Source organism: Elephas maximus, chromosome 7, assembly GCF_024166365.1.
Source record: "Elephas maximus indicus isolate mEleMax1 chromosome 7, mEleMax1 primary haplotype, whole genome shotgun sequence".
Classification (NCBI taxonomy): domain Eukaryota; kingdom Metazoa; phylum Chordata; class Mammalia; order Proboscidea; family Elephantidae; genus Elephas; species Elephas maximus.
The window spans coordinates 130,992,803-131,009,434 of record NC_064825.1 but is presented as its reverse complement, the minus strand read 5'-3'; the positions used below and the strand labels follow the sequence as shown (position 1 = coordinate 131,009,434).

The following is a 16,632-nucleotide window of genomic DNA, read 5'->3' as shown; positions in this document are numbered from 1 at the left end:
GTGAAGGTCAGGCCCCGTACCCATACCCTTTCCTCCACAGCCCGCCTGGCCCCCTGTGATCCCACATGTAATGTACAAGGCATTTTGCAAGCCTCAGTTGCCGCCTCTGTAAAGTGGGGGTAGACAACGGTAATGCTCTCATAGTGCTATTGCAGAATTAAACTACTGGCTCGGCAGGTAAAGCTGCTTAGCCCGGGGCCTGGCACCTTCGCTGTCATCATCACTCTTTATAGGACACCCAGAGCCTGCCCCCCGCCCCGGCAGGATAAGCGTCTGAAGGAGGAAGCGCACCGAGGTGCCGGACCGGAAGTCCTTACAAGGCGTGTCTGGGGCGTCGCCCTCTCGGGCTTGTTGCCCTGCCCGCCGCCGGGCCCGGCGAGCCCCAGACACACCTAGCTCCGCCACAACTTGCACAGAGGAGCTACTTCCGGCCCGGGGGGCCAAGCAACCAGAGTCCGGCCCGCGGTGGGCGGGGCTGGACGCGGATCCGCCCAGGCCCCGCCCCTCGCTTCCGGTCGGGCCCGACCGTGCCGGCACCTCCAGGGGCGGAGCTCCGCTCTATCCGCCCCCTGACGTCACTTCCGGGGCGGCCCGCGCTGGCCCGCGCTGTGGCCGCCACCCAGAGCAGCCCTGGCTGCTGGCGGTACTTCCCCGCTGCCGGCCACGTCCCAGCTCCGGGCTGCGGCGCCTCCCCGCCGTCCGAGGGCCGTCGGGCCGCCGCAGACCTGCCGCGCCCGGGTAAGCTGCTGTCAGGGTAGCTGCTGTCAGGGCTCCCGGACCCGGCTTGGGGCCGAGGGAGGGAAGTGGAGGGCAAGAGGACCGTTGAACGGGGGGCACGAGAGGCAGGAGGGGGTGAATGAGGGCGTCAGGGGCAGGAGGAGGGGGCAAGAGAAAAGGCGATTGGGGACACAGTTCGAAACGATGAGGAATGGGGGTGAGGAAGAGGACAGGAGGAGCGGAGTCAATTGGGGCCAAAACTGGGGGAGGCTGGATGGGGTCCAAGAGGAGGGAGGAGGGCTGAAGGGGATCCCAATCCCTTTGGGCAGGGAACCAAAAGGTCTTCCCACGCGTGGGCCAGGCCAAGGCCAAACTGGCCCCCAGAAAGGGAACACTTCCCCCCAAAGAGCTGGCCCTGTGGGTGGCCAGGCCTACCCCCCTCTCCCGACCTTGTCCACCTGTCCATCCATCTACCTGCCTACCTCTCCCCGGTGAGTTTGGATAGCTGCTTAGTGTGGATACCTAACTGTTAGACTGGTAGGAGGAGGCAGGTCCACATGGTTTACCACAAGGCATAAACATTGTGCTTCAAAATCTGCCTTTAACAATGTGCGGCTATTCCCCCCTGGGGAAGGCAGCTCGAAAATTCTCATGAAACCAACGAAGAAAGTAAAGTACACGTTTTCCCATCATATACTGGGCTTGCCTGATGGGTGAAGGAATGTCAGATCTACCCAAATTGCCAGCAAAAACTAGATCCTTGACCAGCGTTTAGCTGTCATACCAGAACTTCCATAAACCTGAAAAGTTGCCACCCTGATTTAAGCAAGAAATGTCGTTAAGATGATATCCAGTGCTCCAGGCTCCCAGCTTGCCACAGAGACGCCTCCTTTGGGCCACAGGGCAATGTCTGTAGACACAGAACCACATGCCTTGCTCCTTGGGATTCTGCTACCAAAGTTCAGCTGGGTGACGTGTCAGGATCAGGCATCTGTGGTTTGTCCTGTATTTGCTTCCGTAATCCCTTCTTCTTGGTATGTGTAGCATCCCCAACTTGGAGTAAGGACAGGAGCGATGTCATGGAAAATAAATATCAACCATGTGATGGAAGGTGGAGCAACCGTTATGGTCCCTTACCGAGCCTGGATTCCTCCTGCTGGATCTTTGGAACCCATCTATGCCAGGGAAAGAATTAAGCAGTTCCGAAAAGAATTAAGCAATACCAAACCCGTTGCCATCCAGTTGATTCCAACTCACAGCGACCCCCTGTGTGTCAGAGTAGAACTGCTTCATAGGTTTTTCTTGGCTGCCCTGGTGGTACAATGGTTAAAGTGCTCAGCTGCTCACGTAAACCTTGGTGGTCCCCAGAGGTCGTGGCCCCAGACTCTCTGTTAGCCCAAGACTGGAACCATTCCCAAAGCCAACTCTTCAAACAGGGATTGGACTGGACTATAAGACAAAAATGATACCGATGAGGAGTGAGCTTCTTGGCTCAAGTAGACACATGAGACTATGTGGGCAGCTCCTGTCTGGAGGGGAGATGAGAAGGCAGAGGGGGACAGGAGCTGGCTGAATGGACAGGGGGAGTACAGGGTGGAGAGGTGGAGTGGGCTGTCACATTAGGGGAAGAGCAGCTAGGAGTACATAGCAAGGCGTGTTTAAGGCTTTGTGTGAGAGACTGACTTGATTTGTAAACTTTCACTTAAAGCACAGTAATAAAAAAAAAAAGCAAAAGGTCAGTGGTTTGAACCACTGCAGCATGGGAGGAAGATGTAGCAGTCTGCTTCCGTGAAGGTTTACAGACTCGGAAACCCTGTGGGGCAGTACTGCTCTGTCCTGTAGGGCCACTGGGAGTCGGAGTCAACTCGGCGGCAGTGAGTTTAGTTTGTATGGAAGCTTTACAAAGGCAAATTTCCAGGCCTTTCTTCCATGGCACCACTCGGTGGGCTTGAACTGCCGACCTTTAGGTTAGCAGTTGTCAGTAGTCAAACACAAACTGTTTGCCCTCTGCATGTAGCAGACAGGTTCAAAAAAATTAAAAACCAAGCCCAAGTTGAGAACACAAGAAGTTGGAGACACTTGGGAGGTGCTGGGAGGAGTCTCAAGGTCGCAGACCAGAAAACAGTTGGGAAGTTGACTGGTCCAGGGCCACAACCTGGGGACCTTTCTTGTGGAGTGTCTGTTGCCTAGCCCGGGGTGGGGACCTCCCTTGCAGATCCTGCTGGGAGCTGATACCCTGAAAAAGGAGACCCCCCCCCCACCTTTCTGTCTGCTCTGATCTCCCACTTAATGGGAACTTCATTCTTCTTCTTCGCCCCCACCCCAGGCCTCTTTCCCTTCCATCTATTAGGGTCCCAGGGCTGGCTCCACCTGTGCCACTAATAATGAGAATAACTGCTGCGTCCTGAGGGCAGATTGCTGACAGCTGGGGCATTCCCTCCTCTGAGGTGCGCTGCAGCCCTTGAAGGAAACGACTCTTAAATCTTCTAAGTGGGTTTGTGTGTGGCCAGTCAACTTATAAAGATAAGTGCAGGTCCCCCCGCATAAGTCTGGACACTTAGAATATGCCATCGGAAAGTGGAGGCAGGACTGTGCCAGAGAGATGTGGTCACAGCATGAGAGCCTGTTTTTGCCTCGCCAGGTGCCTAGTCCCTGTTCCTGTGGAGTGGCCCCGTCCAGGCTGAGGGGGACAGCAGTGACGGCGCCCAGCAGCGGTTTCCTAAGAGCCTAGGGAGAGACTCCGTGCTTTTGTTCACCTTTGTGCATGTAAATGAATGTGTGATCGTTTGCACACATGCATAGGTGTGCCTGTGACTGCATACATATGTGTGTGACTGTGCTTGCACGCATGCGTGGCTTTGTGTGTGGCCGTGTGTGCATGAATGTGTGTATGACCATGTGTCCTTGTGTATAGCCGTCTGGACATGTGTGTGGCTATGTGCATGGATGTGTGTGGCTGTGTGTACGTGTGAGTGACTTCATGCAAATGTGTGTGGCTGTGGACATGCACGAGGCTGCATGTGCATGAGTGTGTGTGTGGTTGTCTATACACATGAGTATGATTGCAGTCATGTGTGTGACAGTGTGTGTGGCTGTGTGTGTACATGTGAGCGTGGCTGCGTGCACAAGTGTGCGGCTGCGTGTACGTGCGTGTGTGCTAGGGAGCAGGCCCACGCCGGTCCTCAGGCCCGCCCACCTACTAGCCTGCCCACCGTAGGAGATGATGGGCTGCTGCTAAAATCTCCTGAGTGTACGTTAGATGTTCATCAGTGAGAGATCATCCTTGTGCTGGTTCATGTCTGCGTTACAGCTGTACTCTTGGCTTCCTCTAAAGTTGTGGTTGATTCCTGGAAAACCACCTCTCATTATGTAAATCACGTAGTTTCCCTAAATTATTAAAATCTTCCTCTGTGCCTTTCTGTCTTGTAGCTCACAGCACTGGAAGAAACCCTGACACTTTCCTTATTCGAGGCTTTCAGAAATGTTTTCCAAAAGTCACACATGCTTATAGCAGCAACAACAAAAAGATATAAAGTAGAAAATGACAGCCACCAGTAAATCCACTCCCCAGGGATAACCGTCACTAGCATTCTGGTGTGAGTCTTTCCAGACCCTTTAACACGTGTATTTAAACAAAAATAGGATCTCAGTCCACCACCTGTCTGTCAGTCTGTCATGATGTGGGGGCTTGCGTGTTGCGGTGATGCTGGAAGCTCTGCCACTGGTATTTCAAACCCCAGCAGTGTCACCCGTAGTGGACAGGTTTCAGCAGAGCTTTTGTACTCAGACAGACTAGGAAGAAAGGCCCGGTGATCTGCTTCCGAAATGAGCCAATGAAAACCCTATAAATCACAACAGCATGTTGTCTGATACAGTGCTGGACGATGGACCTGTTGGATTGGAAGGTACTCAGGGTACATAGTGGCTGCAACAGTGGACTCAAGCATTCCAATGATTGCGAAGATGGGGCAGGACTGGGCAGCGTTTCATTCTATAGTGTATGACGTTACTGTGAGTCGGAGCTGACTCAAAGGCAGGTGTTGGTCTAGGATCATGGCATACACACTTCTGTGTAGCCTGCTTGTTTTCATTTAATGATGCTTGAGTCAAATCTTCCCATGACAATCAATAAAATGTACATTTTTTAATAGCTGCCATAGTATTTCGTGTGTGGATGGGACCATACTTCACGTAACCATTCCAGTGGTTTGCTGTTATAAATACTGCTGTGATGAACATCTTTGTGTATCTCTATCTTTGGACTTCTGTCCCATTGCTTCCTTGGGAGAAATTCCAGCAGTAGAAATTGCTAGGTCAGAAGTTAGTTTTGCCATTTAAATTTTGCAGCACGCTGTCATTTTCCCAGAGTAAGCATGTGCTGAGTGCTGCCGTCTCGGTGCCCTCCTCCTCACTGGGTTTTTCCCCATGCTTTCCCTAAAGAGCGTTGTTTACTCTTTTCTGAATCCTAGGTATGTCTGATGCCGAAGCGGAGCGTCTCCCTGTGCCTCACGTGTGCCACAGGGCATGCCATGGCTAGGGAGTGCCCCCCGGAGCTGAGTTCACCTCCCACCAAGCCAGACCTCACACAGTGCCAAGCTCACAGCACTCCACGGAGGAAGATGGCCCACGCTGGGAGCACGCCCTGAGCAGCTGCCTCTGGTGGGTGTCTGAAGTCCCACAGGCCAGGCTCTCAGCCTGGTGACGGGACAGTGAGCCCGAGAAGGCCTGTGGAGGCTTTGCAGGGTCCGTGGGAGAGCCAAGGAGAATGGAAAACAGGAAAGCCCAGAGGGCTGAGCCTTCTAGTCACTGACAGGCCTGGTCTGTGGCCCTTCCCCGTCAGAGGGCCTGCCTTCTGGGGTAGACCGGGGTGGTCACGCATGGGTGGGGCAGGTAGGAGGGGACAGGGACATGTGGTTGGTCCTCTGTGGCCCATTTCTGCTTCTGTGACACAAATGCCAGTTACCACCAGAAGCTGTCTCTCTGCCTTGTCACCTAATACTGTAATACCCACAGGAGCCCTAGGGTGTCCCTGCCCACCCTGTCCCTGGCTGTACAGGGGATTGGCGGACGCACCTCTTAGCAGAAGAGGCCTTGGGAGGAGACAGACCTAGGCTGTCCCTGGACCCAGGAACAGGATGGTCCATGTTGTTTCGGGGTGAGGAACTGGACAGGAAGGAGAAGCTTCACTCAATACACTGTGTCCGGCAGTTGAGTGGCCACCTCCCTCCTTGCCTTAGCTGGTGCAACAACTCAAGTTCTCTGAAGCCCAGAGCAGGGTTGGCAAACTGTAGCTCAGCGGCCGCATCCTGCCTGCTGCCAGTTTTTGTGAATAACGTTTTATTGGCAGATAGCCTCATTTGTCTGCACAGCGTTCGTAGCTGCTTTCGCCACAGAGGCAGAGTAGCTAAGACCAAGACCATATGGTCCTTAGAGCCTAAAGTATTTTCTGTCTGGACCTTTGCAAAGACCCCTGCTCCAGAGATGTGTAGAGAAGGGGCAGCGTAAGGGCCTACGGCCAGTTGCGCCCAGGGAGCCAGGACCCTCCTTGCCCACAGGGAGCCATTGTCACATCACCCCTCCTCAAACTAATACCGCCCCCAAAAAGAAAAAAAAAACCATAGCAGTTGCCGTCAAGTTTATTCCGACTCATGGCAACCCCCCGTGTGTCAGAGTAGAACTGTTCCATAGGGTTTTCGGTGGCTGATGTTCCCGAAAATACATCTCCAGGCCTTTCTTCCAAGAAGCCTTTGGGTGGACTGGAACCGCCAACCTTGCAGGTAGCAGTCGAGTACTTAACCATTTGCTCTCAGGGCTCCAGAACTCACCCAGCAGACCCCAAATCCAGGGCTCTGGTGCCCGCAGCGTCTCAGGCCAGTGATGGTAGCGTGCCAGAGCCAGTTAGATACAGTTACGTGCCAGGAGCCCAGCTGCGCAGCTTCAGCCGGCGGGGACCGGACGTGGGCTCTGTGTGCCTGTGACCTTCCAGCCTGAGTCCTTCCCCGTCATGATACTGCTGCTTCTCCCAACCTACCCCCACTTTTTTTTCTGTGACAACAAAGAATGCATTTAGCTCTTAGAGAACAAATGCAAATCTGTGGTTTGCTGGGCTGCCTCGCTTCTCTAAGCCTGTGAGACACCAGGGCCCTCGCAGGTGGTTTTGGAGGGAAAACACCATTTGAAGCCAGAGTCCAGTTAGTGCTCTTGGAAGAGACCTAGAAGCACGGAGATGTCCAGCCTTCCAGAAGGGTTTGTGCCGGCAGGGAGGCTTCCGGTTGTGGGGCCACTTGACAGCAGTCCCCATGGTTACAGGCGCAGGATGCCACCCGGCCACCACCCCGGGCATCGGCCCTTTGTGCTGCTGAGGCTGCTTTGCTGTGACTCCCAGCTGAGCTGGAAGGGCTTCTTGGGACCAGCCAACGGCTGAGCCTGGAAGGCAGAGCTACCCCCAAACCATTCGTCTGGGCTCCCAGGCCTGGGCGCCAGGTGGAGGGTCTGCATACGTGTCCCATTTCATCCTTGTACAGCGAGGCAAGGCTCGGGGCCACTCAGGTAGTAAGCATAGGAGCCGGGGTTTGAGCCCAGCAGAAGCATGGGCCCCTGCACTGTACCACTGAGCCCCACTTCCCTGCACTTGCTCCCCTTGTTCCTGTTGCTTCTTCAGGGACTAGAAGCTGCTGGTGAGAAGCCTGCAGTGAACGGTCGGGTCCCTGAGTAGAGCCTGGGCAGCAGAGCCACACCCGCCCCCTTCCTGGCAGTGCCAGGCCTGGGTCTCCGCTGCAGTCTGCTAAGTCCTGACTACCTCGTGACTGCTCCCTTGCATTCTTATTATCACTTTACTTAAACAAACCTGACTTTTTTCTAAAGATGCATTCACGCCTTCGCATCACCTCTGTGGAAGGTGAGAATGAACGAAAGGGCTTTGCTCTAGGGAGCTGGAGGGGGGTGGTGGGGCCACCTTGAAGTGGAGACATCATTTACTGTCTCACTCATTCACTCACCCGTTCACTCACTCTTCACTCACTAACTCAGTCTTACTCATATTCCCACCCACCCACACTTATACTCACTCACTCATTCACTCACCCAGCCACTCACTCATTAATTCACTACTCATTGGGCTGACACTTCCTAAAACCTACTTGGTGTCAAGTGCCGTGTGGGCACCAGGTTGCTGGAGATGAAAAGAGAGACAGAGCACCGCTTGCAGGAAGCCTACATCAGGTGGTGCTGGGACTGAGGACAGGACCCAGAAGCATTTCTGGGCAGAGGGCAGGTCAGGCAGGAGAGACTCCTTGGAAGAGGCGATCTGGGTGGAGCCTTTTCACTTAGCAGGTGCTCCCAGCAGAGGGACTTGGCAAGTGTGGCGCAGCCTGACACGTGGAACCCGCAAGTGTCTCACGTGCCCTCTGTCGATCTGGGCCAGAGTTTAAGGGCCCCTGGGACATGTGAAGGAGCTTTGGGGTCACCCTGGGACAGCAAGGGGGTTAAGCCAGTGGAGACAGGGTCGCCTTTGTGGATTACAGGATCTATCTGGCCACCATGGGGTGGCAGGTGGGTCAGGGCCAGGGTGGGAGGTTTAAAGGTGACAAGTTAGTGGCTTCTAGGAGGAGGGGTGGGGGGGAGCCAGCTGCCACAAGAAGTAGCCTAGCTGCAGGTCCGGGAGAGAAGTGATTAGCATCCACACTAGGGCAAGGGGGTCAGGACATTTTCCTCGAGTGACATGAGGGCTTCCCTTCTGTGACAGGGTGACATCTCAGCTGGATCTCTCACAGTGAGGGCTCAGTGCGGACATGAGGGCCTCGGCCATCCTCAGGCAGGACAGGTGTGGAAGCAGCCTCAGGAGCCTGTCTCATCCCTAAATCCACACCATGCCCTTGTCTATTCCCCCTGCCTGAGTCCAGGCCTTCACTGCAAGGCCTGCGGCTGACCTGGGTCACCTGCCCGAGTCCAGGCCTTCACTGCAAGGCCTGCGGCTGACCTGGGTCACCTGCCCGAGTCCAGGCCTTCACTGCAAGGCCTGCGGCTGACCTGGGTCACCTGCCCGAGTCCAGGCCTTCACAGCAAGGCCTGCGGCTGACCTCGGTCACCTGCCCGAGTCCAGGCCTTCACTGCAAGGCCTGCGGCTGACCTGGGTCACCTGCCCGAGTCCAGGCCTTCACTGCAAGGCCTGCGGCTGACCTGGGTCACCTGCCCGAGTCCAGGCCTTCACAGCAAGGCCTGTGGCTGACCTGGGTCACCTGTCCAGGCCTTCACAGCAAGGCCTGCAGCTGGGGAGGGGGGCTGCTAAGCTGACCTGGGGCACCTGCAGTGAGGGGCTCCAGCGGTGGCAAGTGGCAGGGCTCTGGGTGTCGTCGGGGGCAGAGGCCCCTGTGCGCTCAGGAAGCCCCAGGCTGGCCTGGGCCACGCCCTGGGGAGGCCACGCCGTGGGGGTGAACGCGGGAGTTCTGCAGTTGTGATGTCGCCCTTGGAGACAGCTGGGCTTCCGTGGCCACAGCTCAGTGCCCTTCTCAGTCTCTCGGTGGCACCCTGCCACCCTGCCCCACAGCCCCCGACCGTGGCCCCTCCTGCCTGGGTTGCGACCCTGTTTCCTCATCCCCAGGCTCCACTCGTGCCTGCCTCCTCGCCCATCCCTCTTGCTAACGCACCTTCTGGCCTCATCACACCCATCACCAGAGCCCGTGGGGCTCTGACTCCCGTTGTGAAACCCAGCCACCAACACCTCTCGCTCAGTGCTGTCCGGTCTCTCCGTGCTGTCCCTTGGTCTCTGGCCCTGCTGGTGTCATTGCTGCTCTCTCGCCGCCCCCCTCCCCCACCAGGTGAACCCCCATTCATCTTTCAGAACAGGGCCCAGTAGTTCTGCCTAGGAAACCATCTCTGGCATACAGTCCACCACCACTGGCCAAGTTTAGCGCCTCCTCTGGGCCCTAAGAACCCTGCCCTCCCTCATCCTTTCCCAGGCACTGTAGGCTCCCTGGAGGCAGGCCCATGTGCTTTTCATCTTTCTGTCCTAAGTGTACTGCCTGGCATATGAGTTAGCACTCAGAAAATATTGAATGGAGGGAGGGATAGATGGGTGAATGAGTGGAAGGATGGAGAGAAGGAGGGATGAATGGATGGATGGTTGGAGAAAAGGAGGGCTGGAAGGGTGGATGGAGAGAAGGAGGGACGAGTGGTTGGATGAAGGGATAGGTAGATGAATAGAAAAGTGAATGGAGAGGAGGAAAGATGAATGATTGGATGAATACATGGATGGAAGGGTGGATGGAAAGGAGGGATGAATGGTTGGATGGCTAGATGGATGGAATAGTGGATGGAGAGGAGTAGGGATGAATGGTTGGATGGAGAGAAGGAGGAAGGAATGATTGGATGGTTAGTTGGATGGAAGGGTAGATGGAGAGGTGGGATGAATGGTTGGATGGTTAGATGGATGGAAGGGTAAATGGAGAGGTGGGATGAATGGTTGGATTGTTGGATGGAAGGGTAGATGGAGAGGTGGGATGAATGGTTGGATGGAAGGGTGGATGGAGAGAAGGAGGAAGGAATGGTTGGATGGTTAGATGGATGCAAGGGTAGATGGAGAGGTGGGATGAATGGTTGGATGGAAGGGTGGATGGAGAGGAGTAGGGAGGAATGGTTGGATGGTTAGATGGATGGAAGGGTGGATGGAGAGGAGTAGGGATGAGTGGTTGGATGGGGGTAGGGATCAGTGGATGGAGGAATGAATGGTTAAGCAGCATCTGTGTAAAAGGCATGGTTAGTTGCCATGGGGAGCTCTGCAATCACGGGAAAAGTCAGAGAGAAAGACTCGGGTGACCTTGGTGATTGGAAGGCCTAGCCTATGAGCAGGTCCAGATCTTGGCCCTCTCTACTGCCCTTTCAAAATCTGGACTCTTGGTTGGGTTAGTGGGAACTGGCTGAGGCCGAATTCATTAAATGAATTCGGTGGCTGGCTTTAATGAATTCTCAGGGTTTGAGAATTGCCTTAAACCCATCAAGTGTGCAATGCTGGACAAATAGTTGTTACCACGGCTAGCACGTGTTACGCTCTTGCTAGGTGCTGACCCTGGTCAGACACTTGGCTCTGTTTGCACTCCGGGCCCTAACAGCTGCCCAGGGAAGGTGCCTGCCGAGCCTGGGCCGTAGTGAGGCTGGCCACTGCTGACCCATGTTCTTTCCACCCACAGATCGCTCAGCCAAGCAGAAGGGGGTCGTGAGCTGCCCGAGGAGCCAGTGGCTGGGAGCCCGGAACGACCCAGCCTTGATCCCAGCTCGCCCACAAGATGTGGACAGTCCTTCTGCTCGTATGGGTTTTCTGCTCGTCCTTCTCTGAAAGCCAAGTGGCATCGCATTCTTCAGGTCAGTGACAAATTGTGACTGCAGGACAGGCCCATGGTAGCCCCAAGCTTCCTGAGCCCAGGATTGAGAAGGGGGCCTGCAGTCCCAGGCCAGTGTGTCAGGAACCCCAATCTTCCGTGGGCGCTGGGCTGGGAAGGGCTGTCAGACCCAGCCACCTCTCCAGGGCCAGCGTGGGTAGGGACCCCCAACGGGACCAGGCAGCGGAACCCCCGAAGGTTCACCCGCTTGGCCCTGCAAAATGTGATTCCTTTTGTCAGTCCAGACTTCACAGGGGTGTTCATCCATTCGCACACCAGATATTTGATGCCGCTCCGAATCCATGCCAGCCATGTTTGTCTCCAGGCATTCTCACCCGGTGGGAATTTCTGTGCGGTGGTTTCCTTATCTCCCTTGCAAACCTGGGTGTGTGTTTCGTGGGTTTTCGTAGAGTGGGTAGCACCTGTGATGCGGGGCTTCCCCTCTGTCTGAAGTCTGGTATTTTGGGAATTGGAGCAATTAGTGTATGTCTCAGTCACCTAATGCTGCTGTAAGTGGGTGGTTTTAATGAACAGAAATGTATTTTCTCACAGTTCAGGAGGCAAGAAGTCAGAATTCAGGGTGCCAGCTCTAGGGGAAGGCTCTCTCTGTCGGCTCTGGGGGAGGGCTCTTCTCTCCAGCTTCTGCTCATCCGTTCCTTGGCAATCTTCATGTGGCATCTTCCCCATTTGTCCTTCTCTGTGCCTAAACCACTCCTTTTACATCTCAAAAGTGATTGGCCTAAGACAGGCTTTACGCTGATGTGGCCTCGTTAATGAAGAAAACCCCGTTCCCAGATGGGATTGCATCCACGTGTAGGTTGCTGATTCTGACTCACTGCGATCCCACACAATACAGTGAAATTGCCCTGTAGGGTTTTCTAGGCTATAATCTTTGTGGGAGCAGGTCACCAGGCCTTTCTTGCGAGGTGCCTCTAGGTGGTTTCAAACTACCAGCCTTTCAGTTAGCAGACAAGTGTTTAACCCTTACACCATCAGGGCTCCTGTCCACATGCATAGCGGTTAGGGTTTGCAACCCACACTTTTGGGTGACCTAATTCAGTAATACATAACAGTGAAGCTCTTAAACCTTCAGTGGACTTGGGGTTCAGAAAGGCTGAAGGAGTTTTAAAATCAAAATGCCAGGGCGTCTGAAGGGCAGCGTACAGCAGATGCTGCAGTAAGAAGAGCGCAGGGGAACATGTCCCCACGTCACCTCCCATCACTGGGCCGAGAAGAAGGGGCCCAGCACAGCCACTGGGCTAGTCCCTGGGAGCTGGGACTTCAGCGCTCTGTGCTGTCCACCTGAACGTCCTGAACGTGACTGTCTCCTTTTCCTTTGGCTTTAAGGTTACTCATTCCCTAAGAAGACGCAGAGTCATTCAGTCCAGGACAGTCCAGCCGGGGAATCCGCAGCAAGGGCTGAGAATAAAACGTCTGAAAGAATAACCGTGGTGATACCTTCTCCTGTCACGTTAACCAAAGGGACTTTGGTGACTGACACCAACTCTACTGAAGTCACAACCGAAACAACGAACAGGACAGAGGCGGGTATGACAGCAGCCACTGCAGGCCGCACCAACCGCACGTCCCCCAGAGCCCCCACAGGGCCCGCATTGTCCGTCCCCACGTCTGCTTCACAGACTTCGTCCACAGCAGCCACCAGGCATCCACCTCTGAGCACACCCCCTGCACACGCGCCAGGGGGTGGCACGTTGCCAGGAACAGTAGCCACAACGGCAGCCCCGGGCGCTGAGACTGTGGCTACAACCAGGCCAAGTACAGGCAGTCCAGTTAGCAGGCACAGTCCTTCCGGGCCTACCACAGGTAACTCCACAGCCAACGTCACATCTGCCACAAGCGCCCAGGCTCCTAGCACATCTGCACAGAGTCCCACCTCCCAGACGTCACCAGGCTGGCCTGTGGTTAACATGACAAGTGGGTCCACACCCACCCTCTCGGCCACAACGCCCAAGCCCACCACCGTCCCCTCTGTGGCTTCAGTGTCCACCGCAACAACAGCCACAACCAAGGCACAAACACAGGAGCCACCTGCCAGCACAGCGCCAGTACCTCACACTAGCCCAACCCCCACGGCAAAGGCCCCGTCCTCCACAACACAGATGAAGCCAGACCTTACGCCATCGACCCAGGGGACCACGGGGCCAGTCGTGACCCAGACCCCTGCGTCGGCAGGGACGGAAGCTGCACCAGGTACTGCTCCTGCTGGGCCAACAACCCTCTCAAGCTCCGGAGACACCAAGGTGCCAGCCACAGAAGCGTGTCCGCTCAGCACCCAAGGCCAGTACCTGGTGGTCACCACCGAGCCCCTGGCCCTGTCCCTGGTGAACAAGAGCTTCCTCCTGGCGGTGCTCCTCCTTGGGGTGACCCTTTTCATCACCGTCCTGGTTTTGTTTGCCCTGCAAGCCTATGAGAGCTACAAGAAGAAGGACTACACGCAGGTGGACTATTTAATCAACGGAATGTACGCCGACTCAGAAATGTGAGTCCGGGGAGGCCGCCTGCAGCCGTTCCCGAGCGGGGGCGGGTGCCAGGCCAGGCCCTTCCCTGTCCTTCCGTTTTGCCTCCAAGACCAAACCAAGTGCTTCCAAATTCTTTTGGTGCAATTTAGAAGATAGACCGGATGCTTACATGTGCTTAATCGCTGTCCAGTTAATTCCATGATCACTAAAGAGTTGCTGCTTTTTTCATATTTATTTTTGTAAATGATCATGTTGACAAGCGCGGGCAATAATCCTAATAGCTCTGCTGCCTGGTAGGGCAGGCGGGCCACGTGGCCCCTGGTGTCTCAGATCCTGACCCAAATTAAAGCAATGACGCTTTCTGGTGACACCATCTGTCTGTGTAAGTGTGTTCTGGGAGCCTTTTTGAACTGTGTATGATGGGTTCATTTTTGCAAACATTTAGTGTGATAGGAGGCCCCAGGGGTCTGCTGTGCCTGTACCCAAACCTGCCCCAGGCACCTGGCAGGAGGTCCCCAGGAGATGGAGGGGCGTCTCTGGCCCACCTGGAGATGGATCGTTGTCCTTTCCCTGGACTGTTGGGTGGTGACTGTCGGGAGCCTGGCTTGGGCGTGGAAGTTGTGGGTCCAGCTCTGTACACCACAGGTGAGTGCACCTGTCGCAGCCTCACGGTCTGGACAGGTGGTCAGCCGGCAGCAGCCAGGGCTTGCTGAGACCGAATCATAGCGACCCTGACGTTGAGTACCTGCGCCTGCCCGTCTGGTTGAAACCCCACAGCTCCCTTCTGGGGTGGGGGCCACTGTTGCTGGTACGAGAGGCTAGAGCTGGGGCAGGGCCGGGCTCGGACCCCAGGCTTGTGAGCCCAGCGACCACTCAGCGGGCTGTGCTTTGTGATGTCCAGAGTCCTCACAGGTCACAGCGATTAGCACGACATTGACAGCCGCTGTGCTAAGCACAAATGGTAATGTGCTCAACTACTAACGTAAAGTCGGCAGTTCCAACCTACCCAGGGGCACCTCCGAGGAAAGGCCTGGCGATCTGCATGTGAAAGAGCACAGCCTTGAAGACCCTGTGGAGCAGTTGTGCTCTGCACACGTGGGGTTGCCGTGAGTCAGAGTTGGCTCCACTGGTTTTCTTCTATCGAAGCGTGTAACTCACTTAGCCCGCCCCTCAGCCCCAGAGAAAACCCTGGTGGCGCAGTGGCTAAAGCGTGTAACTCACTTAGCCCTCCCCTCAGCCCCAGAAGAAACCCTGGTGGCGCAGTGGCTAAGTGCTACGGCCGCTAACCAAGAGGTCAGTGGTTTGAATCCGCCAGGCGGTCCTTGGAAACTCTATGGGGCAGTTCTGCTCTGTCCTATAGGGTCGCAATGAGTCGGAATCGACTCGAAGGCACTGGGTTTGGTTTTTGGTTTGGCTCAGCCCTAGGAAACCACAGTACGATCCCATTGTCAAGATGCGGCAATGGAGGCACAGAGGAGAAGGCCAGAGTCAGCATTAAAGGTGGTTCCAGAGTCCAGCTTTCTTTGTTTTCCCGCCTCCCTGGGCTGAGGTTGGCCTCTGGCCGTTCTCTGCCCCCTGCCCTGGGCTGACAGCCGACGACGAGGGCCGGGCGTGTTGTAACGCCACTTGCCCAGCCCGGGTCCATGGCTACTAACTGTGTAGTCTGGAGCGAGGCACAGAATGTTCCACGAGCCCAGCTTCTCCATCTGCAAAATGGGGAGAGGCCGTGGAGGAATGGCACGGCCCCGGTGGGGAGGGGGCTGGCCTGCTACTCATCCCCCCAGCACCGAGGAAAAGCGGCTGTTTTGTCTGAGCGTCCCTTTTCCCTGGCAGAGACCTCCCTGAGCCAGGCCTGGGTGTCCACTTTCTCTTATTTAAATCCTACCTCCTCCAAAAAGAATTTTAAATGGCCCATAATATAGACAAAGACAGAATAAACCCGCAAACCACTGAGATAATTTACCCTCCAAGGATGGAGAACTAGGCGGAGTTGAGGGATTGGGCCAGACCCCCACAGCCCTCCCCTCCTGTCTCCCTCTCACTCCATCCTAGCTTTCTCTAGCCTTTTCTTCTAGCTGTTGAGGCCGGTTGGCCCCTGCTGGCCCCTCACTGGCCCCCTACTCACCCCTACTGGCCCCCTGGCAGCCCCCGCTGGCCCACCACTGGCCCTCGCTGGCCCCAGCTGCCCCTTCCCTCCTCTTGGCCTTCGCTGAGTCATGCTATCCATACTAATCGCTGTTTTTGCCCTTTGCCCTTCCTCCCATGGGCTCCATCACACACCCAGCCACGTGTTCATGTATAAGTACAGGCGTTGGTGTTGAGGATGGTCCAGAAGGTGGCTGGTTCCAGCCTCTGGCTTGTCGGTCAGTGTTACCCTCCAGACTAAGAAGCCTCCTTCCGCCTGGGACGGGGAGCTCTGGGCTTGGAGGTGGAGAGTTTGGGGGCTTTGGGTGGGGGAGGGGCTGGATGGTGGAAACGATTCAGTGCTTGGGTACTAGCCAGAAGGTTGGCAGCTTGAACCATCCAGAGACACCTTGGAAGAAAGGCCTGGCAGTCTGCTTCTGAAAGGCCGCAGCTTTGAAAACCCAATGGAGCAGCTCTACTTTGTACACATGGCCACGAGTTAAAGCTGACTGGATAGTGACTAACAACAACTTTGCTCCACCAGGCCATCCCCCTCCCAACTCCATGTCTGGTCTGTGTCAGGCCTGTGGAGGGCAGTCTCCTACCCCGGCTGGTTGAGTCTCACCCTGGGAAGCCAGAGTCCTGAACCCATGTGAGCCATGGCCCTGAGGTTTTCCCACATACTATGAGTGCCTTGTCCCAGGCCTCTGCCTGGTGCTCCTATGGCTGAGAAACGGGGTGGGACTGTCACAGGGCGCACTGTCCCTCTGCCCCTCTGCCCTAGCCAAAGGCTCCGAATGCCTTAGTGCCCCGGAGAACCGGTCGCACCCTCCGCCATCCCTCCTTGGGGGTCCTGTTTTCTGGTGATAGTTCTGGATGGCTCTCCTGGTGGGGCACAGGGGCCCCAAAGTCACGGCATCCAAGGCAGAGCTCAGCAT

At 55.8% G+C, this 16,632-nt stretch overlaps 1 protein-coding gene across 1 annotated transcript; it reads left to right on the top strand.

Moving 5' to 3' along the window:
- The first annotated feature begins 597 nt into the window (after window positions 1-597).
- Window positions 598-15,780, top strand: C7H11orf24 (chromosome 7 C11orf24 homolog). Its single transcript, XM_049892700.1, has 4 exons — window positions 598-738; window positions 5,187-5,376; window positions 10,902-11,073; window positions 12,438-15,780. The coding sequence occupies exons 3-4, from the start codon at window positions 10,998-11,000 to the stop codon at window positions 13,592-13,594; spliced, it is 1,233 nt and encodes a 410-aa protein (XP_049748657.1). The 5' UTR covers window positions 598-738; window positions 5,187-5,376; window positions 10,902-10,997; the 3' UTR covers window positions 13,595-15,780.
- Window positions 15,781-16,632: the final 852 nt, after the last annotated feature.

What these genes read in the sequence shown, in the direction of transcription:
- C7H11orf24 (XM_049892700.1), top strand. Translation starts at nt 10,998, where the DNA reads ATGTGGACAGTCCTTCTGCTCGTATGGGTTTTCTGCTCGTCCTTCTCT. An exon ending in AGTGGCATCGCATTCTTCAG is followed by an intron (nt 11,074 to 12,437) that starts GTCAGTGACAAA and finishes TTTGGCTTTAAG; the next exon opens with GTTACTCATTCCCTAAGAAG.